The sequence below is a fragment of the Mya arenaria genome, chromosome 7, assembly GCF_026914265.1.
Source record: "Mya arenaria isolate MELC-2E11 chromosome 7, ASM2691426v1".
NCBI lineage: Eukaryota > Metazoa > Mollusca > Bivalvia > Myida > Myidae > Mya > Mya arenaria.
Genome location: NC_069128.1, coordinates 55,839,494 through 55,863,726, shown reverse-complemented (window position 1 = coordinate 55,863,726; position 24,233 = coordinate 55,839,494). Strand labels below are relative to the sequence as shown.

The 24,233-nt window shown below is 37.7% G+C and overlaps 1 protein-coding gene and 1 long non-coding RNA gene across 3 annotated transcripts in view; both read right to left on the bottom strand.

The window, feature by feature from the left end:
* The window catches only part of LOC128241504 (nephrocystin-3-like), a 28,827-nt gene extending 8,312 nt beyond the window's left edge, over window positions 1-20,515 (bottom strand). Inside the window, exons 1-22 of one of the 2 annotated variants that reach the window (XM_052958463.1) lie at window positions 20,376-20,515; window positions 19,206-19,423; window positions 18,192-18,474; window positions 17,322-17,457; window positions 16,634-16,795; window positions 15,769-15,902; window positions 14,861-14,962; window positions 12,673-12,836; window positions 9,437-9,575; window positions 8,747-8,827; window positions 7,912-7,995; window positions 7,496-7,599; window positions 6,902-7,016; window positions 4,846-4,989; window positions 4,261-4,358; window positions 3,928-4,113; window positions 3,324-3,465; window positions 2,518-2,682; window positions 1,924-2,024; window positions 1,326-1,448; window positions 615-715; window positions 293-390 (exon numbers count right to left, since the gene is read on the bottom strand). In XM_052958463.1, the coding sequence (XP_052814423.1) occupies window positions 293-390; window positions 615-715; window positions 1,326-1,448; window positions 1,924-2,024; window positions 2,518-2,682; window positions 3,324-3,465; window positions 3,928-4,113; window positions 4,261-4,358; window positions 4,846-4,989; window positions 6,902-7,016; window positions 7,496-7,599; window positions 7,912-7,995; window positions 8,747-8,827; window positions 9,437-9,575; window positions 12,673-12,836; window positions 14,861-14,962; window positions 15,769-15,902; window positions 16,634-16,795; window positions 17,322-17,457; window positions 18,192-18,474; window positions 19,206-19,384 (2,841 nt within the window). In that variant the 5' untranslated portion in view covers window positions 19,385-19,423; window positions 20,376-20,515. Of the gene's footprint in view, window positions 1-292; window positions 391-614; window positions 716-1,325; window positions 1,449-1,923; window positions 2,025-2,517; window positions 2,683-3,323; window positions 3,466-3,927; window positions 4,114-4,260; window positions 4,359-4,845; window positions 4,990-6,901; window positions 7,017-7,495; window positions 7,600-7,911; window positions 7,996-8,746; window positions 8,828-9,436; window positions 9,576-12,672; window positions 12,837-14,860; window positions 14,963-15,768; window positions 15,903-16,633; window positions 16,796-17,321; window positions 17,458-18,191; window positions 18,475-19,205; window positions 19,424-20,240; window positions 20,278-20,375 lie in introns of those variants that run through there. The other variant, XM_052958462.1, reaches the window with a different exon arrangement.
* A 2,240-nt stretch (window positions 20,516-22,755) lies between these two features.
* LOC128241656 (uncharacterized) lies at window positions 22,756-23,952 on the bottom strand. Its single transcript, XR_008262426.1, has 2 exons — window positions 23,823-23,952; window positions 22,756-23,326 (listed from the first exon to the last, which is right to left on the bottom strand). It is a non-coding gene; the product is annotated as an uncharacterized LOC128241656 (long non-coding RNA).
* Between the last annotated feature and the right edge of the window lie 281 nt (window positions 23,953-24,233).

Here is a 24,233-nt window from a genome sequence, read left to right as displayed (position 1 = left end):
AAAAACAGCCTAGGAGATCTGCAGAAAATATTGACCTATGTGTTTTTTTTCTAGAGCACTATAAGGCTTAAAAAGTCTGAAGAATGAATTATTTATTGCAACTTGTATATTCTATAGAAAGTTTACAATCATAAATTAGAAGTAACAGCAACCCAGTGTAACCCATGAAACTACAACACAACTAAGCGTTGCTTGTCTGTGATTTTGAATTTCATTCCAATTCCAAGATCCTTTTTGAACTTGCCTAGCAGTTCATAGCACCCATATATACAGACAGTCTGAATGCATTTACCTGGTTGAACTGTCCGAGATCCTTTATGAACTTGCCCAGGGTTTCATACAGGTCTGCAATGTCTGCCAGCGATACCTGACCCTCATAACGACTTACAGCTGTTAAATATAATTACCATATGAGGAAAATTATTTGTCAATTTTGGGGAAGAATAATTAGATCATTTTCTAAAAGCCATACAAAAATATTTAATAGTGTATGTACATAATTTGATTTGAACAATTAAAAAAACACATTATTATAACTACACATTGAGGCAATCCAAAGTGTTTCTAAAAATGTTCTAAGATCAGTTCATTCTCTTAATTGAAGTGATACTTACAGTCCTCCATATCTTTAGTGGCATCAAGGTAAGCTTGAGCCATGCTGGCCTTATCCGACCCCACCATATTCCAGTAGTGTAGTAGCTCGTTACACCGACCCCTGAAATAAAGGTAAGCTTGAGCTATGCTACATTGACCTCTAAAATTAGGTTTACCTTTTTTATGGTCATATTTGTTTGTGTATTTGAAAGAAATGAAAGAAAAACAAAACTTATACTGAAATAAGGAAGCAAAATACTTAAGTTATTTAAGCCAGACAAAATCATCTTGAACATATTTCAAGGATAAAATGTCAAAGACAACTTATATCTATGCTACCAACACTCATCAAAAACAAACTTTGAACTATAATTTATCACCCCCATAACTTGCTTACATCTATTTGAAGACAAACATATCAAGAGTACATGCTCACAGATGCTCCTGATATTCAACCACGGCAACTCCTTAGTTACCTGGCATTTCTTGGGTATGCTTGCCCAAAACTTCAATTCTAAATGTCTGATCAGATCTCCAATCTGAGTATCCTGCTGTGCAGTTTCGGATGTTTGATTATAAAAATGGACCCTAAATGGCCCTGAGCCAATCAACGAATACACATGAAATTGGCCCCTTCTGTGACACCAGTGCAATGAGCAGGAGATGCACAGCAGGGGATTACCATGCCAAACATTCCTTAAACTAGGCCTTTAATACTAAATGACCCTTACCTTGCGTACATCTTCTGGAAGACAAACATATCCAGAATGCATGCTCGCAGGTGCTCCCGGTCCCCCACTTCACACAGTAACCATGGCAACTCTTCTGTTACCCGGCAACTTGGTTTACCACAACTGAAATATCACATCATTGTTAAAGTTAAAAGTAAGCAGAACCTTAACAGTTTTCTAGATCTATAAAAACAGTAATGACCTTGGTCAAATAACAGGAAATAGACTTTTTTTAAATTCTCAATCACCTTCCAATCCAAAATTCCCCACCCAAATATTTTTATCAAAAATGACAGACATGACTTCAATATCTAAACATACTACATATTATATGATGCTTTTATTACAAAACTTGAATCTGTCTTTCCCCCTCCAACTTTTTGAAAAGTTTGATGAGAATCTGAAATTATTTTGTCTCTGAGCTACATAAATTTGTTAACAAGGTAATCATATTAATTTTCTCAAGAAGTTTTAATTTCAAAAAATCACACCCAGTAGCTGTTTAACTTAATTTATTCTCAAACTTTTATCTGAAAGCCAACTTTGATATATTAATGATAACTTTTAACAATATTTAGTCTCAAAACTTATTCATTACCTCATTTTTTCCTTAAAGTAGTGAATAAGTTTCTGCTGTATCTGGTTGACCACACGACTCTCATCTTTGCCGAAACTGAAGTCATGCACAGCTTTGTACACCTGGAGAAACATTAGGGCTTTCAACATACTGGTTTAACATAGACATTCATCTATGATGAACAAAATCACCAAACTGAAACTGATCACACTTTTCTGTGATGATTTAATACTTATCTTATAATAATATTTTATCAGTTTTTTTTTTGTCATTAAACACCATCTAATGTTCTAATTGATATGCTGGTAAAAGTTTGACTTGACTTGTTAATGATCGAGATTTGACTTTCGTATTTTTGTGATATTGAGGTCTGACACTTAACTTGGTATAGAAGTCCAAAACACTAGAAATTGAAGTTCTCCTTGTATTTGATATCATATCATCATTATTTTAATTATAATTATTATTATAATAATTATTATTATTTCATGCTCTTGAAAATATTTTTTTCTATTTAATCTCGAATTTGATGGTAGTGGGTGTTTTTTTTTAATTCCGAAGGCTGAAAAATCTACTCACTAAATGTAGAGTAGGTTTGACATGGCTTTAGCGTACCTGTTCATGTGCAAACATGATAAGCCCCGCTTGGTACTTGATGACAAGACGCTGATGCAGGGTGTAACAGAACAGGGCTAGAAACCCCCAGGACAGCCCGGGTATCAGATCCAGTAGTTCATTCTCACTCAGACCACTTCTACTGGTGTACAGGTACCTCAAAATCTGGAATTGAGTTTCATAGAAATCACAAGCTTGTGAGTGACATATCAGCGCATAGTGTAACAGCAAAGGGCTAATGAGTCCCAGGCCAGTCTGGGTGTCGCTTTTAGTAGCTTATAAACCACTATTAGTGGTGTGTGGGAATCTCAAAATCTGGATTCAATGTTTATAGAAATCACAAGACAGTGAGTGATATAGTGGTGCATAGTGTAACAGCATAGGGCCAATGAGTCCCAGGGCAGTCCGGGTATCTGGTTCAGTATCTCAAAGACCATCACTACTGATGTACAGGTATGTCAAAATCTGGAATTGAGTTTCATAGAAATCACAAGCATGTGAATGATATATATGAGAATAGAGCTAGGAAGTGCCAAGATAGCCTGGGTTGGTCCAGTAGTCACTTTCATTGAGCCAATTTGGACTGGAACAAATATCTCCAAACATACATGTTCATGATGAACATTGGTTCAAAATTTAGTTACGATACACTGCGGTACATTGTTGTAAAAATGTTAGGAAAGGAGCATAATTTTGTGTATGCAGCTTTCAAATACAATCTGAATATTTGAGCTTATAATATCAATCTAAACTCTGTTTAAATATCTGAAGGCTTATAAAACACTTCTACTGAAGTATTCTCATACCTGTCTGGTTAATCCCCTTGATTCAGTAGTTTCCAGGTCAGCCTTGACTAGTTCTAACACTTTGATATAGAGTCCAACACAGTCACTTGAGGTAAGTAGAGCATCCAGGTGCGATGTAACCTTAGTCTCAACACCATAGCAACTGCAAAGTTAGTGACAGAAAGTAACTGTAAAGAGTGCAGTAAAGAATTAAGTAGCAGTCTCAGTCCTATAACAACAAGAGTGCTATCTGCGCTTTCAGTCAAAGAAGAGACTTAACTGGACAATTATTAAAATTGGCCTTGCTGGACATGTGTGCATTGTTTTGGCAATATGTGTAACAAGTTTCATTTGAATATCTTAGATGGTTTTTGAGGTATGGCCAAGGTTGAAGTTTTTGCACAATGACACCGACACCACCAAGGCTATGCCAATACTGTGACTAATATTCTTCAAAAAACAGACATGTTAATAAGAAATGGTATAATTTAACCTAAATGCCAAAAACAACAACACTATAACAAATAAACTGAAAAAAATACTAACATTTTACCAATAAGAAAAAGTGTATTTAAAGTGTCCAGCTAACTTCATTATGAAACATGATACTATGGCAACCACTTACTCAGCGATGTGTCTGGATAGCACCATAACATAGAGAGGTACGCATGTAGCGGGTGTTCTACAGTGGGTAAGCACCTTGGTTTCATCCTGAGCATTTAGTCCCGCCCCCAAGGTGGCTAGTTCCGCCCTCAGTAGTTCCTTTACATTTTTGTTGCTAAGTGGCTCAACCTGTAGAGTTGGCCATGACCTGTAATAGAAATAGTTGTATGTAACCCTCCGATGGTTGATCATAAATTTCATCCTGGGCTAAATAACTGAAGGATAGCAAAGCTCAACTTGAAAGTAGTTACCGTAACACTTACTACATAAAGATTTCTTTAGTAATTCATCATACCTCCACGCCTGTGGACAGGTCTCCTCGTGGGCCGACACAATCACTCTGGCATCAACCGGGAGAGGGTCCAACAGCCACTTCAAGTGAACCTCAGGTTGCTGTATTAGAGAATATCACATGATAATTGGCTGGAAAACACGATTAACCTCCATATGAAACCATGATATTTTTGTAAGCTATTCTTGAAATAGCTCTACCTTATATACATGATTATATGGTTTAGCCTCCCTACTTCCAAGCTTCAGGTGAACCTCAGGTTGCTATATTAATATGGAGAATAACAACTGTTTACACTGATTCATGTATCATGGCAAAATAACAGTTTTAAACAAGGAAAGTCTAGTGGCCTTTAACCAGTAGACAGTGAAGACATTCACATCAGAATGGTGAGATATGTCTTCCATGTTGTCTATCTCAAAATATTATAATTCATTATATAATAAAGTATATAATACTTCGAAAGTTAATTTATCTACTTTGTGGCCTATGTGTGGGGTTCAACACAATTATAACGTCCCCAGCATTTTTTGATGACGAAAACTCCTACAAACCAGCAGGGAATACTTAATGTCAAACTATACTCACAAGTAATCTATCTATAGAATCCAACACCAGTATAACGCCTCCAGCAGTACGGGATGAGACTTTCTCCAGCCAGCGGGGAAACTCCTCTACAAGGCGTGCAGGGTCTGACGTCAGTGACGGGGGTGAGGATACATGCTGCATTAGCTGGAAGTACGGATAATTCCTTGTAAGAGCAGTGTCATGCTGAATGTGATTCAAAAAAATATCTAAGTTTTTAACCTAGGCATGATTTAAACTTGTAGAGAATGCGGAGAAGGGAGAAAGAGGGGAGAATAATATATTACCAAAATTCTGCAAATTGGATGTCTAGCCAGTAGCAAGCACCAATCATTTTTCAAGTAAAGGTCACTGTGACCTTAAGGTTTGAGCTACTGGCATCAAAACCAATATGGGTCATCTACTTACCATGACCAATTTGAATAACAAGTTTGAGGATCTACAAGTCGTTAAGTAGTTCTTGTTTGGAAATGAAAGTGTCTCCTATGACAATGCTGGTGAAAGTCATTCCTATGTGTCTTTCATCTTCAAAGGCGACGAAAAACCCCAGAGCATTACAAAACCAAATATGAGGAATCTATAATATCTTATCACACCAAGTTCTCATTTTAAAATCTGCATCTAAAAGTGTGTGTCGCAGAAGCAAATTGTAGACGTACAAGCAAGTACAGCCTTCTTTGTTTAATATAAGATAGATAACTAGAATTCAGCGAAATGAATGCGTGGCTTGTCAGCAACTCCTGTTCTAGAAGTGTCACTAAGAACCTAACCTTAAATCTTGAACCTCTGTGGGAAACACAAAGACTGTGAGTCCAAGAGCAAAACTGTGAATCCTAAAGCAAAATTGTGAGTTCCAGAGCAAAACGGTGAGTCCTAAAGAAAAATTGTGATTCCCAGGGCAAAACGGAGAGTCCTAAAGCAAACATGTGAGTTCCAAAGCAAAACGGTGAGTTCTAAAGAAAAATTGTGATTCCCAGGGCAAAACGGAGAGTCCTAAAGCAAACATGTGAGTCCCAGGGCAAAACGGTGAGTCCTAAAGCAAAATTGTGATTCCCAGAGCAAAACGGTGATTCCCAAAGCAAAATTGTGAGTCCCAGAGCAACACGGTTAGTCCTAAAGCAAAATTGTGAGTCCCAGAGCAAAACGGTGAGTCCTAAAGCAAAATTGTGATTCCCAGAGCAAAACGGTAAGTCCTAAAGCAAAATTGTGAGTCTCAGAGCAAAACTGTGAGTCCAAAAGCACTCTTGTGAGTCCAAAAGCACTCTTGTGAGTCCTAAAGCAAAACTGTGAGTCCTAAAGTAAAAGTATAAGTCCTAAAGCAAACTGTGAGTCCTCAAGCAAACTATGAGTCCTCAAGCAAACTACGAGTCCTCAAGCAAACTATGAGTCCTAAAGCAAACTGTGAGTCCTCAAGCAAAATTGTGAGTCCCAGAGCAAAACTGTTGAGTCCTAAAGCAAACTTGTGAGTCCTAAAGCAAACTGTGAGTCCTAAAGCAAACTGTGAGTCCTCAAGCAAACTATATGAGTCCTCAAGCAAACTACGAGTCCTCAAGCAAACTATGAGTCCTAAAGCAAACTGTGAGTCCTCAAGCAAAATTGTGAGTCCCAGAGCAAAACTGTTGAGTCCTAAAGCAAACTTGTGAGTCCTAAAGCAAACTGTGAGTCCTCAAGCAAACTGTGAGTCCTCAAGCAAAATTGTGAGTCCCAGAGCAAAACTGTTGAGTCCTAAAGCAAACTTGTGAGTCCTAAAGCAAACTGTGAGTCCTAAAGCCAATTGTGAGTCTTAAAGCAAAATTGTGAGTCTCAGAGCAAAACTGTGAGTCCTAAAGCAAAAACTGAGAGTCCTAAAGCTTTGAGTTCCAGAGCAAAACTGTGAGTCCTACAGCAAAAATATGAGTTCAAAATCAAAACTGTAAGTCCTAAAGCTAAACTGTGAGTCATATGGAAAGACTTTGAGTCCCAGCTCAAAAGACTGCCAACTGTATGTGAGAACAGAAGCTCAACCAACCTTTATTTTTAACAGCCCAAAGTGCTAACTCTACAATCCGCCTGCACCCACCTGTGAGGTAATTCTGCGGATCATGACCACAGGATCGGCCCCTATAGAGTTGTCAGCCCCTACAAAATGGTAGAGCACCACACTGCCCGGAGCCTTCTCTGCTTGAAGCTGGATCCTGAAATGCATAAGCCACTGTAGTAATCTGACTGAAATAACTACAGGGTTGGCCACTTTAGAATTGTTGGCCCCTAAAAAAAGGTAGAGGCTGCCAAGACCTTCTCTGTCTGGTGAGGGACTATTAATGTGTGAATTTAAACTTATCAATATAACAGCGATATTTTTAGGAAATGCAGGTTTTAAAATACAATTTTAATTTCTTATATAATAGAATAAGATAAGTTAAGAGTTATTTTAACTACAACTGGATGTTTATGACTTGAATTTTCTAAATAATAACTTGCCACGAAAGGCTTTACAACCATTAAGTAACTGAGTACACGATATGACAGGCCTTGTGGACCTTACGCAGTTTAAACAATGTTTATCAATGAAAATAAGTTTTGTTAGTGTAATACATGACTAAAATTGTTACGGACTATAAGATACCCCCGTACTTATTCTGTCATAATTTTGCCAACAGCATCAGTTACATACCATTTAGTCATAAGAAGTGTACGTCCTACTCCTGATGGACTGAGTATTAACAGTGGAGGTAGTGGTCCTGCGGACAATACATGGGCATTCAACCTCTCATAGTGCTGAAATAAAGGTGACATGTATAACACCAAGAGTAGTGTGAAGCAAATGTCAAGGATTTTCTGTTTTCTTTTACTTGCACAAAGGGCACTACTCTAATATTTACGGGAAGTACAAATTATGTTATAACATAACACCCAAACCTAGGTTATCCTACATGTATATTACCTCTACTCTAAAGTCGAACTATTTCCCCGACGTTTAATGAATTAATACATCAACATCTATAAACTGATCCTGAAAGAACCTCTCAGCTTGACAGATAAAAAAACTCAACTGGGGTAATAATACAGTTGACAGTTGTTGAAACTAACCTTTTCAAAGGCTAGTTCACAGCTGGACTTGACTGCATAGTTAAAGGCTTCCATCTGCTCGTAGTTGCAATTGACATCCCACACCTTCGAAGCATGAACAAAGAATGCTTTAATAGTTTATACAAATTCATTTAAGCTACATTGTGACAAAAACTGATAGTTTATAGAAACAACTAGTACATTTTAGTTGAAGTGCTTGCAAAAAAAACTGCTGTTGACATTCACCCTTCTCAAACTCAAAATGTGCTTTTTATTTGGCAAGTTTTTTAAACAAGAGCTGTAACAGGATTATGACAAATGCTCCTAAAATTATGTTACTCTCCCCTCTTCCTCCCTTCTCCGGCATGCTGAAACCTACCAGAGGCATTGTGAGGACAAATGTTGATCAGGACTGACGGACAGGGCCAAAACTATATGAAACCCATTGAGTTCATAATTTTTAATATGAAATCCATCAACCTACCTCAAGTTTTTAAAAATGAAAAAAAAAATAAAAACGAACAAGGGACACAGAGCAAATGCCAGCACTTGTCTAATGTTCTTCACTCAAAGCAGGGACATTATTCAGCAATTATTATAGCAAGAGACATGGATTTGCTGTTCAAGTGCGCATTGTCTCTGGCAACATGTGTACCAAGTTTAATTTGAATATCTTGAAGTGTTTTTGAGTTTTGGCCAAGGTTACACTTTGGAAACAATGCTTTCAGCACCTCCACAACAAGAACACCAAGGAATGACAATACCTCGCCTTTCTCATTTAAAAACAACAACAGACAAAGTAAAAGCAGAAACTAGTATAAACACAACAGACATTTAATTATACATATGAACATACCCCAGGTATGTTTTCTTGTATATCACCTTCCCTACACTCTAATTCATCTTCCTCTGATCTGCCATCCTCTAGGCCAAGTTCCTGGAAACAGTCAAAAGTCTACCATTAGCAGGCAAGAAAAAAAAGCATGGTAGAACAAACAAGAGTGCCGCAAAATGCTCCCATCCTAATTATAGAACAAAGTTTAGTGATAAGTAGCTGTATTTAATCCAAATTTAGAGAGAGGACACTGTCAGTACAGTTTAAGTCTATTCATGGGCCATAACTCTTGAGTGACTCGAGCAATATGGCTTGTTACCAAACTTTTTCAAGATATTATGCCAATACACATTCTGACCAAATTTGGTGTTGATTGGATAAATGCTCGAAAGTAACTATTCGGACAACATATTGGACGTTTCTGCCAGAACTAACTACTGCTCCTTCGCAAGCTGCGCATGAAACTATGATATGTCCTGTTCTATGAGCGGACATATAAAAGTACTGAAAATAAGGTTTCATTACTCAAACATTACTTTTTTTTCAATACAATGTATTGGAGATTTATTCCAAAGTATTGAATTCAGTATTATTACAAAACAGTTTCAATGTGTTATTGATAATGTTCTGAATTCATATCAAAATATAGCTCCTAGATAAGTAGATATACTTGAACATACATATTTTGACACATCCCCTGTAAAAGCTTACAATGTTGATTATTTTCTCCAGTTCTATGTAAGCCAGCTCTGCACCCTTCGTGGGTGTTGGGTATCCATCTATGATCTTAACACCTCCACTGTCCCTTATCTGGTTACGTAATTCACGGGATTCCGAGTTTGACTTGGAGCTAGAGGAAAAGTATTTGAATTATTAAAGATGTGATTTGCTTTTGTCATAATAGCTTTATCCCACATTTCTCTAGTATGCAGCAGTTTGATCAAATAAAAGAATATCTGATTTCTTTTTACACAAGTTCCCAGCATGAAATTCTCTTTATCCCACAATTTTATAAGTAAAATTAATCCACCATCAGCTTACCTGCCTTAGGGCCATTCAATTTAAACATACAAAACAACCCGGGAAAGCAAAATAAAGTTATATGGGGGAGGTTTCTGTTCCTTATTCAGCCTTTTAAACCTGCACTTTCACAGATTGAATGTTTTGACAACTTTCTTATTTTTTGTCTTGGAATGAACAAATTTTTGGCATAAATGTATGGACACAAGTGATATAAGAAGGCTGACTAAAAATAAAATCGCAGTTTTTATATTTATGTTAAAAAATTGATGGTTTATTTTTGAACAGAAATATAAAAAACTGTGATCTGATCTTTTGTCAGCGGTGTTATATCACTGGTTTTCAGATATTTACGCAAAAAATGGCTCATTCTAAGACAAAATAATAATAAACAAGAGATGTTTGTCAAACATTATGCCCCCCCTGAGCGCCATGTTGTCAGGATTATACGGACAATTGAATGAAATATGCATGGACCGAAATGACAGCTGATTTGTTGCCGTTAAGGCAGTTTTAAGATTATGACCATTAAAGTGTGAGGATAGAGTGTGTTATGACCATGACCTTTGACTCTATGAACTCAAAATCCAGAGTCATCTGCAGGTCACCAGAAACCTAAATGTCAAGTTCGAGGGCCATGGGGCAGGCATTGTCAAGTTGTCACACAGACAAGTTTTTTTCGTTCAAGGTCACTGTGACCTTGACCTTTGACCCAATGACCCCTTAAATCATAAGGGGTCATCTATAAGTCAGATGCAACTCCAAGTCAAGTTTGAAGGCCATGGGTTCAGGCATTGTTGAGTTATCACTCGGACAACCTTTTACCATTCAAGATCACTGTGACCTTGACCTTTGGCTCTATGAATCCTAAAATCAATAAGGGTGATCTACTGATCAGGCTTAACATCCATGTCAAGTTTAATGATCATAGGTTCAGGCATTGTTGAGATATCAGTGGGAGAAGATTTGTTAACTTTTTTGCGTTAAAGGTTACTATGACATTGACCTTGGCCTGATGACCCCCAAAGACGATAGGGGTCATCTACTGGGCAGGCCCAACCATCATGTCAAGTTTGATGACCATAGGTCCAGGAATTGTCGAGGTCGCTTTGAGGGTCACTGTGACCTTGACCTTTGACCCCTAAAATCAATAGGGGTCATCTACTGGTCAGGCCCAACCTCCATGTCAAGTTTGAGGGCCATGGGTGCAGGCATTGTTGAGTTATCACTCGGACAACCTTTTATCATTCAAGGTCACTGTGACCTTGACCTTTGGCCCAATGACCCCTAAAATCAATAGGGACCATCTTCTGGCCAGGCCCAACCTCCAAGTCAAGTTTGAGGGCCATGGGTGCAGGCATTGTCGAGTTATCACTCGGATAACCTTTTACCATTCCAGGTCACTGTGACCTTGACCTTTAGCCCAATGACCCCTAAAATCAATAGGTACCATCTTCTGGCAGGCCCAACCTCCAAGTCAAGTTTGAGGGCCATGGGTGCAGGCATTGTCGAGTTATCACTCAGATTACCTTTTACCATTCCAGGTCACTGTGACCTTGACCTTTAGCCCAATGACCCCTAAAATCAATAGGGACCATCTTCTGGCAGGCCCAACCTCCAAGTCAAGTTTGAGGGCCATGGGTGCAGGCATTGTCGAGTTATCACTCGGACAACCTTTTACCATTCCAGGTCACTGTGACCTTGACCTTTGGCCAGATGACCCTCAAAAACCATAGGGGTCATCTCCTGGTCAGGCCAATTCTCCAAGTCAAGTTTGAGGGCCATGGGTGCAGGCATTGTCGAGTTATCACTCCGACAACCTTTTACCATTCAAGGTGACTGTGACCATGACCTTTGGCCAGATGACCCCCAAAAACAAAAGGGGTCATGTACTGGTCAGGCCCAATTCCAAGTCAAGTTTGAGGGCCATGGGTGCAGGCATTGTCAAGTTATCACAAGGAAAACCTTTAACCATTCAAGGTGACTGTGACCTTGACCTTTGGCCCGATGACCCCCAAAAACAATAGGGGTCTTCTACTGGTGTGGCCCAACCTTCAATTCAATTATGAGGGCCATGGGTGCAGGCATTGTCTAATTATCACTCGGACAACCTTTTACCATTCAAGGTGACTGTGACCTTGACCTTTGGCCCAATGACCCCCAAAAACAATAGGGGTCATCTACTGGTCAGGCCCAACCTCCAATTCAATTATGAGGGCCATGGGTGCCGGCATTGTTGAGTTATCACTCGGACAACTTTTTACCATTCAAGGTCACTGTGAACTTGACCTTTGACCCGATGAGCCCCAAAAACAATAGGGGTCAGCTACTGGTCAGGCCCAACCTCCAAGTCAAGTTTGAGGGCCATGGGTGCAGGCATTGTCAAGTTATCACTCGGACAACCTTTTACCATTCAAGGTCACTGTGACCTTGACCTTTGGCCTGATGACCCCCAAAAACAATAGGGGTCATCTACTGGTCAGGCCCAACCTCCATGTCAAGTTTGAGGGCCATGGGTGCCGGCATTGTTGAGTTATCACTCGGACAAGCTTTAAAATTATTTTACCATTAAAGGTCACTGTGACCTTGACCCGATGACCCCCAAAATCAATAGGGGTCATCTACTGATCAGGCCCAACCTTCATGTGAAGTTTGATGACCATACGTCCAGGAATTGTTGAGTTATCACTCGGACAAGCTTTGGTCTACCGACGGACCGACCGACAGACCGACCGACCGACATACCGACATGCCTGTGCAAAGCAATATACCCCTCTTCTTCGAAGGGGGGCATAAAAAGTTGTAAAAACAATAAATTTGTGAGAGTGCAGCTTTAAAGCTAATAACTTTGCGGAACGGTCCAGTTTGAAAGAACCTTCCTGGGTATTATTGTGTTAAATGGAATAGCTCTTAGTTTTATTACACACCTCCTAATTTCTCTGAAGCAGAACACTGCTGTACGGGTGCTGGGATGATCAAGATGTCCGACGCGGTACTCAAGGGCCGTGTACTTGTTTGTGCAATCACCGAGGAACGCCAGAAATATAGACGAGTTACCTGCATGGTGTTTTCTGCTGCCTATCTGCAAATTCTGTACAATGATACATGACATTAAAATACAAAATAGATGCAATTTTTTTATTTTCTTACTTCAATGCATAATTACGTATGTTACTTTTAAAACTCATTTGACTAAAATGATAAAACAAAAAAATCATATGATTTGTTTACAGATGCAAATATAGACACATTAAGGTGCTTTTAAAGCTGTGAAATTTGTGGAAATGAGCTATTAATTGAAAAATAAACATTCATAAAGACTATATTTTTCTCAAATGAACAAGGTTTGGTCAATAACAAACGGATGGACAGAGGACTAGTGCAGAGGAGTTTACCTTGCTTCTTTGAATGTAGGCATGTTTACGGGTTTTGATGTTTGCACTATCATTTTCCTGGAAGAACTAGAACTGTAAGCCATAGGCTAACGAATACCCCCCACCCCTCCATGTCTAGGTTGTTTGCCCTGGAGTTAGGCCGGACAAAGCTAATTTTGCCTACAAGGGGAGATAACTCCAGTCAGGGTCATGTGACCTGTACCAAATTCACAGAGGCGAAAGTTTACAACATGGCCATTAATTTCTGAAAGTTTGATAAAGATTTGTTGAATAATAACAAAGATGAATCCCGGACAGGGCTTATTTTGCCTACTTTAACACATCAAGGGGAGATAACTCCAGTCAGGGTCATGTGACCTGTACCAAATTCACAGAGGCGAAAGTTTACAACATGGCCATTAATTTCTGAAAGTTTGATAAAGATTTGTTGAATAATAACAAAGATGAATCCCGGACAGGGCTTATTTTGCCTACTTTAACACATCAAGGGGAGATAACTCTGGTCAGGGTCATGTGACCCGTACCAATTTCACAGAGGCGCAAGTTTACATCATGGCCATTAATATCTGAAAGTTTGAAAAAGATTTGTTCAATAACGACAAAGATGAATCCCGGACAAAAAAAAAACGGACGGACAGACGGACAGACAGACGGACAACCCGATTCCAGTATACCCCCCCCAAACTTTGTTTTGGGGGGTATAACTAAGTGACTAATGTACACCCCTCGATAACCTTATTAGTATGTGCACTATCCAGCTCCTGGTAGAACTAAGTGACCAATGTACGCCCCTCTATTACCTGATTGGTGTGTGCACTATCCAGCTCATCGTAGAACTCAGTGACCAATGTACACCCCTCTATTACCTGATTGGTGTGTGCACTATCCAGTTCATCGTAGAACTCAGTGACCAATGTACACCCCTCAATTACCTGATTAGTGTGTGCACTATCCAGCTCATCATAGAACAAGTGTACAGTGACCAATGTACGCCCTGCAATTACCTGATTGGTGTGTGCACTATCCAGCTCATCGTAGAACTCAGTGATCAATTTAAGCCCCTCAATTACCTGATTGGTGTGTGTACTATCCAGCTCATCATAGAACAAGTGTACAGTGACCAATGTATGCCCCTCGATTACCTGATTGCTGTGATAGGTGTGTGTCCTATCCAGCCCATCGTAGAACAAGTGTACAGTGACCAATGTATGCCCCTCAATTACCTGATTGGTGTGTGCACTATCCAGCTCATCGTAGAACTCAGTGACCAATGTACGCCCCTCAATTACCTGACTGGTGTGTGTACTATCCAGCTCATCGTAGAACAAGTGTACAGTGACCAATGTACGCCCCTCAATTAACTGATTGTTGTGTGCACTATCCAGCTCATCATAGAACAGGTGTACAGTGATTAATGTACGCCCCTCAATTACCTGACTGGTGTGTGTACTATCCAGCTCATCGTAGAACAAGTGTACAGTGACCAATGTACGCCCCTCAATTAACTGATTGTTGTGTGCATTATCCAGCTCATCATAAAACAGGTGTACAGTGATTAATGTACGCCCCTCAATTACCTGATTGTTGTGTGCACTATCCAGCTCATCATAGAACAAGTGTACAGTGATTAATGTACGCCCCTCAATTACCTGATTGGTGTGTGTACTATCCAGCTCATCGTAGAACAAGTGTACAGTGATTAATGTACGCCCTCAATTACCTGATTGGTGTGTGCACTATCCAGCTCATCATAGAACAAGTGTACAGTGACCAATGTACGCCCCTCCTGCTCACAGACATTGTTCAGTCTGGGGTGGTACTCCTGCATCAAATTTTCAAAGTGTATGATCATAATAGCAGATATGTATTTATGTAAATGTTATACTAGTATGTAGATTTCTATAATATCTCCTCACCTGAGATAATATTTCTGATGATGCATCACATTGATTTCTCTTTAACTGATCAACAAGTATCGAAAGATTAGAAACTGCTTTCTCTATACATTACACTACTCTGTCAAAAAATTTAGGAATTTGAGATTAAAAATATTGACCTCCAATATATTGAAGCTATTTGCATTTCTTATATACTGGGTCTTTAATAAACCAATAACACATATTCTCATTATTTAAAAAACATCGATGTTCTTAGCTCAACTTAATATGTGTGCATTGTCACTTGAATTTATGTGTACCAAGTTCTATATGAATATCCTGAACTGGTTTTTAACTATGGCCAAGTTTTGATTTTTAACACTGACGAGCGCACTTGTTTTTCACCATGGCGACCCAGTTTGATTCCCAGCCTGGGCGCAAGTGAGTTTGGTTAATGGTCACAAAGCCAGACAAGTTGGTTTTCTACAGGTACTCCAGTTTCCCCCACAACACAAGACCATACACTTACGCAAATTCATGCCAACTAGAGTAATTTAGTTTTAAGTTATCATAACTTTCTTCACAATCGGTCTAAAATATATAATGTTTACCAAGTTCCATATGAATATCCTGCACAGGTTTTTAGTTATGGCTAGGTTTTGCACTTCATCGCTGCCAAGTAAAATCAATTTCATGACGAATCTCAATTTTCATCTTCAAAAATACACAAGCTAATTAAACACCAACATACCCTCATGAAGGTGTCCACTTCTCCCTGCGCATCCTTTGGTGCACTGATGTACATACGTATGGCCGAGCTCAGAGACTGCTCCGGTATTACAGGAATTATCTGGTTAAGGTTTGCCATCGCAGAGGACCAGTCCTCTATAAATAGCAAGAAAATGCCATTTTTTAATTAATAAAATAACAATTGTTATTAGAGCCAAGTGGCAAAGCTAAGGGGACTGCTCCGGTATTACAGATGATTTTGAAATTGCAAGTTGTATTTCAGTTTTCTATAAATCATAATGATACATATCTGATATGCATACATTCTGGGATAAAAATAAGGATATGCCCTCATGCTTTGCAGGGTAAAACCCTTGTGAACTTGTTTAAGATTGTAAGTATCTTCTATGGCGGCTTGTGTAAGATTCATCCCAACCCGAGCGTAGGGTGTTTTGCGGAAACGCGGTTTACTGTGATAATTTGTAGTTGTCTCAGATATGTGCGCAGTGATTCAAAAAATGTAAATAGTCAATTCCTTTTTTGAATAGTTCTGAGGAGAGTGCAGCATTATTTCTTAAATACAGCGTGTTTTGGTGCCATTTGAAGCGAGAAATTATTTATTTTGATTTTAGATATTACCACAAGACATGGTTTCCATGGTGCTACAGAAGACAGTCTTCAACAAGGGATGTAATTGTGTGATGACAATAAAAAAAACAGTTCCATACAGGTACTTTTTTATCTTTGCCGGTTGGCAGAATAAGGATTTCCAGCATGGTCAAATTTTTGGATCTACTTATCCGGGGCAGGAGGAAAAAAACATTTGTAACACTTCCCAAAGCTTTGCGACTGATGCTTCTATTTCTACTATTTTGTCATGACTGTACCTTTGTTGATATCTGTAAAAGGCCCATCAAACTCTAGAGACATTGGGAATCTGATGGTCTCTGGGCCTCGGGGAGTGAGGGTGGGAGGATTGAGTTGGATCTGACTGCCCATGGAGGAATCATTCTCCACAGTGGTCCACCAGTCGCCTGGTGTACTGTTGGCTGAAATGCATAAATATAATGTGCAATTTCTCATGTTGAGAAGTTTTAATTATATTAGGGGAAAAGTGAAGGGCTTAGTTGTTAAGGCCATACATTCTGAGATAAAATGCCCATACAGAAGTCATTCTCCACTGTGGTCCACCAGTCACCAGGTGAGCTGTTGGTTTGAAATATAAATAATGAAACGTGTTCAAGAAATACTTATGAGATTTTCTTACATGGAAAAGAGATGGTAAGAGGGTTAAGTTTGATATGGCTGCCCACAGAGGTATCATTCTCCACTGTGACCAAACCAATCACCAGGTGAGCAGTTGACTGTAAAGATTGGATGTCTTACGCTTTTAAGACCATCTTATTTTTCGGACTACTGGTCCCTATAGTTTCCGTTGTTATGGTTCATGATTTCTTTCAAAAAGGAGGGAGGTTAAGGGCAGCACATTACCATACATGTCATTTTTTTTACAACTCTTTAGCCAAAACTCTAAAATAGATTTTTACACTTTCATAATCCTATTACCCCACTTACTATCAAGCCCTGTGCGAGAGGTGTTGTCAGCATCCTCACTGAAAAATCCATGGGCCAGCTTGTTCAGTTTGTTTTCCAGCTCACGTTTTGCTCGCAGTAGATTCTGTATCTCACTTTCCTTTGTCTCGCGAAATATCTGAAAATGTCAGGCAGGGTTAAGATTGTTTGGAAGCCCATGGTTAAATCTTTACAAAGAAACTAATGAATGGAAGATGTATATGGTATCTGATAATAACATTCAATATCTATTGTCTTCATACAATATCTGGTCATTACAAACAATATATGCAAATGTCTTTAAATAATATCTGGTCATTACAAACAACATGCAAATGTCTTTAAATAATATCTGGTCATTACAAACAATAATTATATGTCTTCATGTTCAGCAATGTTAATTAATAAACGGCATTGATTTAATAGGACATTGTCCTTCTGTGAATACGCTGGCTAGTTGCTTTTTTCTATTAGATTTTGTCTGATAACTAAGTCAATATTGGTCACGAATAAAGTAGAGTAATATGATAAATTTATTTTTTGTGTTAATCAGTTTTGTTCCTGTAGAGTGTAGTTGTAGCAATTTTACAACCATGAATTTATCCCAAAGCTTATTGCTAAAATCTAATTCTTCAATAATCTTTCTTGCTCAACTCTTCTTAGTCTTAACGATATTTAACAATATCACACAATATCTTCTTAAATAGGTCAGAACATGTCTAAGCAGTCAGGGAACAATATTAGAACATCATGACTGTTCACTTGTTAAACTGCAATTCTTAATGATTAAGCATGGTACTTGATGTAGGCCATTGGCAATGCTGTTAAGTCATTGGCTGTAAATGTGGATAGTAATGTAAATTCAGATCATACCTTAAACACACGCTGAACCTTATCCCTGTCGTGTTCAAACGCAGCTGACCTCACAAGAGCCTGCTGTTTTTCCTCATACGCTGCGTCACGTTCCTGTCTCATGGTGTTACATGTCCTTTGTAACACTGTCAGCTCTGCACGGAGACGCCTGTTATCGGTTTCAAGTTTCTGTTTCTCTCTTGTCAAGTTTTGAAGTTCATTTTCAGTGTTGAGGCGATAAATTTCATACTCTCTTCTTATTCTTTCTACCTCCGGATTTTCAAGGTCTATCGATAAAGCTGATCTGTAGAATGAAGCATATGATGTTCATAATATGTAATTCATAATAAAATGCATTCTTTCTGTAGTCTACTTAGCCAAAGCTTTGAAAAGGACATCAGGAGCAAGATTTTTGACTGTTTAATCTATGTTCATATTGATTTACGTGTTTATTGATTGAAGTAGGGAAGAGTTTTGTTGCAAAAAAATATGATATTTGGATTGAGTATTAGGTAACATTATACAATCTGAATATGGAATATGAATAAAAAATTCACATTTTTTTTATAAAATGTATGCTTATCTTCGTATTAAATGAGTCATATCTTGGCAATCTCTTTTCATGTTTGACAATAGATAATTATCATCAAATTAATAATTATTTGATTTTGACAATTTTTGAAGAGTGTGGCTCTGCATTAAAAAATAAAAATAAAACAACAACTACAATCATACACTATATAATACTGGTGTGGAATGAATATTTGTTCCATCTTCCAAATCACATTTATAAATGAATCTGGTTTTGAAGTGAATAAAGTGCCTTTTTTTTACTGTATTTGCATAAATAAACATGTTAACAAAGAAAATATTGATATAAAGCTGATGTGTATAGATGTGTATCTCTTCTGTTCTGTCTTGCAATATATTACAATCATGTTACTTTTCTTGCAACATAAAATGCAGAAAAGTGAGGAATATTGAGTTGGAACAGATTCATATTGTCAAATATTGCAATTCCGAAATTAGTCTGACCTTAAACTTCCTCCTTTTGGTTTCCTAAGCACAGAGTTTGTAATTTTGTTGCCGAGCTTCCCACGTGGCTTCATTTCAATAGGGATTCTTTTGATAACCCCTTTACTGCTTCCGTCAAGATCAGTGCCCAGAATGTCGTCATCATCCTGTGTACGCAGGAATGATGCCCCATTACCCATTGTAGCATTTAATCCGAGGTATGGACCACAGTAACAGATCTGCAGAAAAAATATTCAAACCTGAAAATGTTATGTTTTCTGGAATGCTGTATGGAAAATGTTAGTCCAAATAATTGTACGTTGACGGATTTTTTTTAAATTTTTGATATGGCAAATCCTTCACGAACAAATTGTTTAGTATCAAAAGTGGGTAGTTTCCGATCAGGATTCCGGGTTAAAGCATATAGCGTCTATAAAATATCATAAAAACAAGAAATATTACCAGATAATGTCATTTTATATTAGATCCGTACACAAAAAATAAATATCCAACTTATAATTATGAGTTTGACGGCTTTTCTTCATTTCATTCTGTCAAAACATAACGATATATACATGAAGGGCACCTGCAAGGCTTCAGGGCACAGAACATTTCAGCCATGGCCAAGTTGTTACGATTGTATAACGAGATCTATCTCGAAGCTTTGTCGGAGGAGGCCGAGTTATTACGATTGTATCGAGTTGTTCCCCTTCGCATAATTGTTGTCTGTGTCAGTCAACTTTCGTTTTATAGGAAAGGTAAACAACTTGTTTTAATGCATTAAATGCTTGTTTAGTGCAAAATAACATTCCACTTACATGGTAAAATATAAATATAACTCTTTATGATCAATTTCAACCATAAAATACTTCACTTAAAACAATTTCAATATTTTTAAAACACCCCCGTTTTTCGCACATTCCTGTTTAGACGTATAACACGTCTATTATTTTAGACTAGGAAAATGTATGCCTCACAATTGTGCTGAAATTTGAACAAATATAGAACAAATTTAATAAAAATTAACAAAATTAGACAGTTTGGATATATAAGTACAAGAAGTGACGCGATTCGTGAAATGACATTTTCAGAAACAACCAAAAAGGATATTGACATTATCCGAATAAAACTATCCGAAATAACATGCAGTATGCTTACAATAAACAAATTCCAAAACTGTAATAACAGTACCTTGGCTTTGTAAGAATCACATAAGTCATGTTCACATTCTTATTTTGTAGTATGAATGCGTTAAATCTTGGTTAAACTGAGTAAATCTAAAGTATTTTTATTAAATACTTTTCAATAAAATATTGATTCATAAAATCGGCAAGTCCATTCCCAACGAAACAGCAACATACGATTGTGATTAAAAACAATTAATTTATTTTCCAAGCGTTCATAATATAACAACTTTACGACGTTGGAAACCTTCGATCTTACCCTAGTGTTTCGAATACTTCTTAATCATTTGACAATTTCACCAATAAGGGCCCTATCACTCCATGGGGGGGTGTACGTATTAATAAATTAATATTAGTATGACACTATGTAGAGTTGATGTGGCGTAGATGTGATTTTAACTGACACTACGGATTGAGGATACCATGGGTCACATAATGGTGAACAGGTATTAAGACTATAGCCGTATGGGTTAACTATATTTCAAAACCCCTTGATATTGTTGACTCAAGATGCGTATGGTAACACGTACATATCTCATAATCGGTGATTCATTTTCAATTCTGCATGGGTATATCCTTTGTGGCTCACATACTACACAACCATAAGTGCTGAGCTAAAATCCGTGAGTCTCACGCACAGCCTTGCATACATATTACTTGAAAACCATACATTCTGCTACTGTACATGTTAAACAAAATATGGGTCCCAATGAAATAGAACTCGGGATAAGCAGAGTAGAATCACAGGTTGTCCGGTTGGGTCACGGACACTACGGACCATGGACATTACGGACCAGACATTACGGACCAGATTTAGGGACAGTACGGACCAGATTTAGGGACATTACGGACCATCTTCAGAAACTTACGGACCATGATTTAAACATTTTTTTTAAATTATTCACTCATTAGTTTTTAATTTGTTAATAACTACTTGCATATGAGTGAAATTCCAGAAGGTGTTAAAGACCTATGTATTTTTAACAATTATGTGAATAATAATGAACGAAATTTGAAAGATTGGCAGTTAAATCAGTTAAAAGCAACGGAAGAAATATTTTCCAAAACAGTTTATTTCCCAAAATAAATCGAGCACATATAAGAACATATCAGTGTATACATGATATATACAACTAACGTTTCATGATTTTCTTGGAGCAGTTCACGGTCGGGCCGGGTCACATCAAAATCAGACGTGTCCATGTCGTACTCGTCTCTGAAAACAGAATTACACATTTTCAATGTCCGCGATTCCATTTGAATTGAAGTGTTTTATTGCTATTCTTTTTATAAATATTACATAAATAAAAACATATAACCTTTACTACTACTTGTAACCTTTTATGTAAATTGATTCCCGAAAATAAAAGTTAAGAACAATACCTTAAAGATGCCTGTTCATGGGTGATACCGGCGGCTGCGGACATCTGGCTGGTTAGCGCACTCGCTTCTCACCTCGGCGACCCGGGTTCGATTCCCAGCCTGGGCGCATGTGAGTTTGGTTTGTGGTCACCAAGCCGGACAAGTGGGTTTCCTCCGGGTTCTCCGGTTTCCCCCACAACACAAGACTACACTCTCGCGTAAAATCGTGCCAACGAGAGTGATTAATATAATGTTGTAATAACTTGTTTCACAATCGTTGTAAAATAAATATGTTTAAACTAAACTACGTAGAATCACAACATAATAAGGCTAGCCATGCAGTATATCAGTTAAACCCATAGCAGTTCATCGTGTTCCACCTCTCACTCTCATTGAATAAATAAGTAGATAATAATATTCTCGATCTATACACGCACTAACATTTTAACACACATCCTTTCGTATACATTTAGCCTGATATGTTTTTTCTCTCAAATGAAGAAATTGGCATTTTCCCAAACATGTATACAAGTGCATGTTATTTTAATGAAGCTTTCGCGCCTTGTCTCGGGAGATTCCGGCACTGCATGATCTCTCCGATGTATCAGCTTGCTTAAAATAACGTAGCCAAGATGCGACGGGAACATCATGAAAATCTGGTCCGTTATGTCTGGTCCGTAATGTCCGTAACTCATGGCGAAAATCCCACAAAACGATGGGAATAAAACTCCCCTTTTGGCCTCAAAAATGTTTAAGTCACACTTAGGGATGTGACGGGGTCAAGCCACAATGCAGCCACTATAGGACTCGGGCAGACCTTAATATACTCAACAACAACCGCCACGGGAACTTTTTGGACATTCATTTAAGAGTCTGCGAAGAACGAACAACGTCAAAAAGACTAGGGCAGTTATTTGTGTGGTGTCCCTTGGACAAACTTAAGCTTAGCACATTGCTTCTGCTGTGTTTCAACACTTCTGACGGGGTGTGAGTGGGGGGAGGAGGATAACAGAAATATAGAGAACTCATCTTTTCCATTTTAATTTCAAGGCTTTAACAATTCCATACTCAGACTCAACCTTGCGTTCATAACCTCAACATAATATATGCAAAAATTGGCAAGTAAAGTCCATGTACAATGCATATCAGCTTTAATATTAAGACACTATATTATCACCACAATACAGTTACATAACATTATTTTTGGATTTTTTTCAATACATATTTAGGTAGATGGGAAGATGTATCCACCATATTTTTTTAAAAACTGTTTATGACTTTATTTAATGTTTTAACATAATTTAGTTTCATTGGCTGCCATTTGGTCTTTATACATTATATATTCTGCTTTTGATAGCCATTGGTACATCTACTATCACATAAATTGTTTTAAACTATCACACAATTCTATAATTTTGTTAACATTTTCAGGTGTTCTGTTGCTGTTGCTTTTGTTTTTGTTCCGCTTCTTCCTTTTCTTGAATTGCTAATTCCTTTTTAAATTGTCTTCTCAATTTCATCTGCACTTTTTTCTTTTCTTTCACTTGAAGTACTGTGTAGTAATAGGAAGCAAAGCCTGTCACACTTATAAATAACCTGAAATAAACAGAAAATAGCAATTTTAAGACCAAATGTAAGCCCTCACATTATTGAATGTCATCCTGTACATACAACCGCGAGTTTCTCACGCGTTCAAAATGACTGAATATCATGTTTCCTTACTGAAATGTCTTTTATACAATACAGTTCTCAATAAGTTTCAATGTTGGGGATAAATTAGCCGACCAGCTACTAGTAATTATTAATATTTTTAATAAACTTAAAAAGACACAATTGCCAAGTTCTTATTGAGAACACTGCAACAAATTCCAAATTCCATTGACAATTATATAGGAGAAATGATTTCAAAAATACTTCATTCAGTTATCCGAAAATGTTCACCATATTTTTTGATGAAGTGAATACATCATGATTTAGTGGTGTGTAACCGGACCAAATGTTTCGTAATATAAATAATATTAAAGCATTCATTGTCCACCAACTTAAACGGAATATGACAAGTTTGTAAATATATGTTAGAAACTTTACGTACCAAGAAATGCCGATTTTTGTAGTCCAATTCATAACTGTTTTTCTAAATAACCTTTATATTTACTAAACGATCAAAGTTACAAAAACGCTCGTAAGGTTTAACAAGAGACTACGAAACACCAATCATCAAGTCCGTCTTCGAAGTGACCTCCCCTGTTTAACCTGGTAGTAAAGGCATTATCTTTGATCTGAAGTCTTCCTCTCTCGAAATAAGCACCGAAACATATATACTAGTATTCATTCTGTGTGCAAAAAATGTATGCAGTTAAATATTTTGTACTCTTAGAACGAGTCACTCATGTTTAGCCCCAACAAGCGAAAAGCAGCTTATTAAAATGTATGTATAGGAACCTATATCATTATTATTTTTCTTCATATATTTTGTTATTAAAAATTATCCTTAAAAAAACTA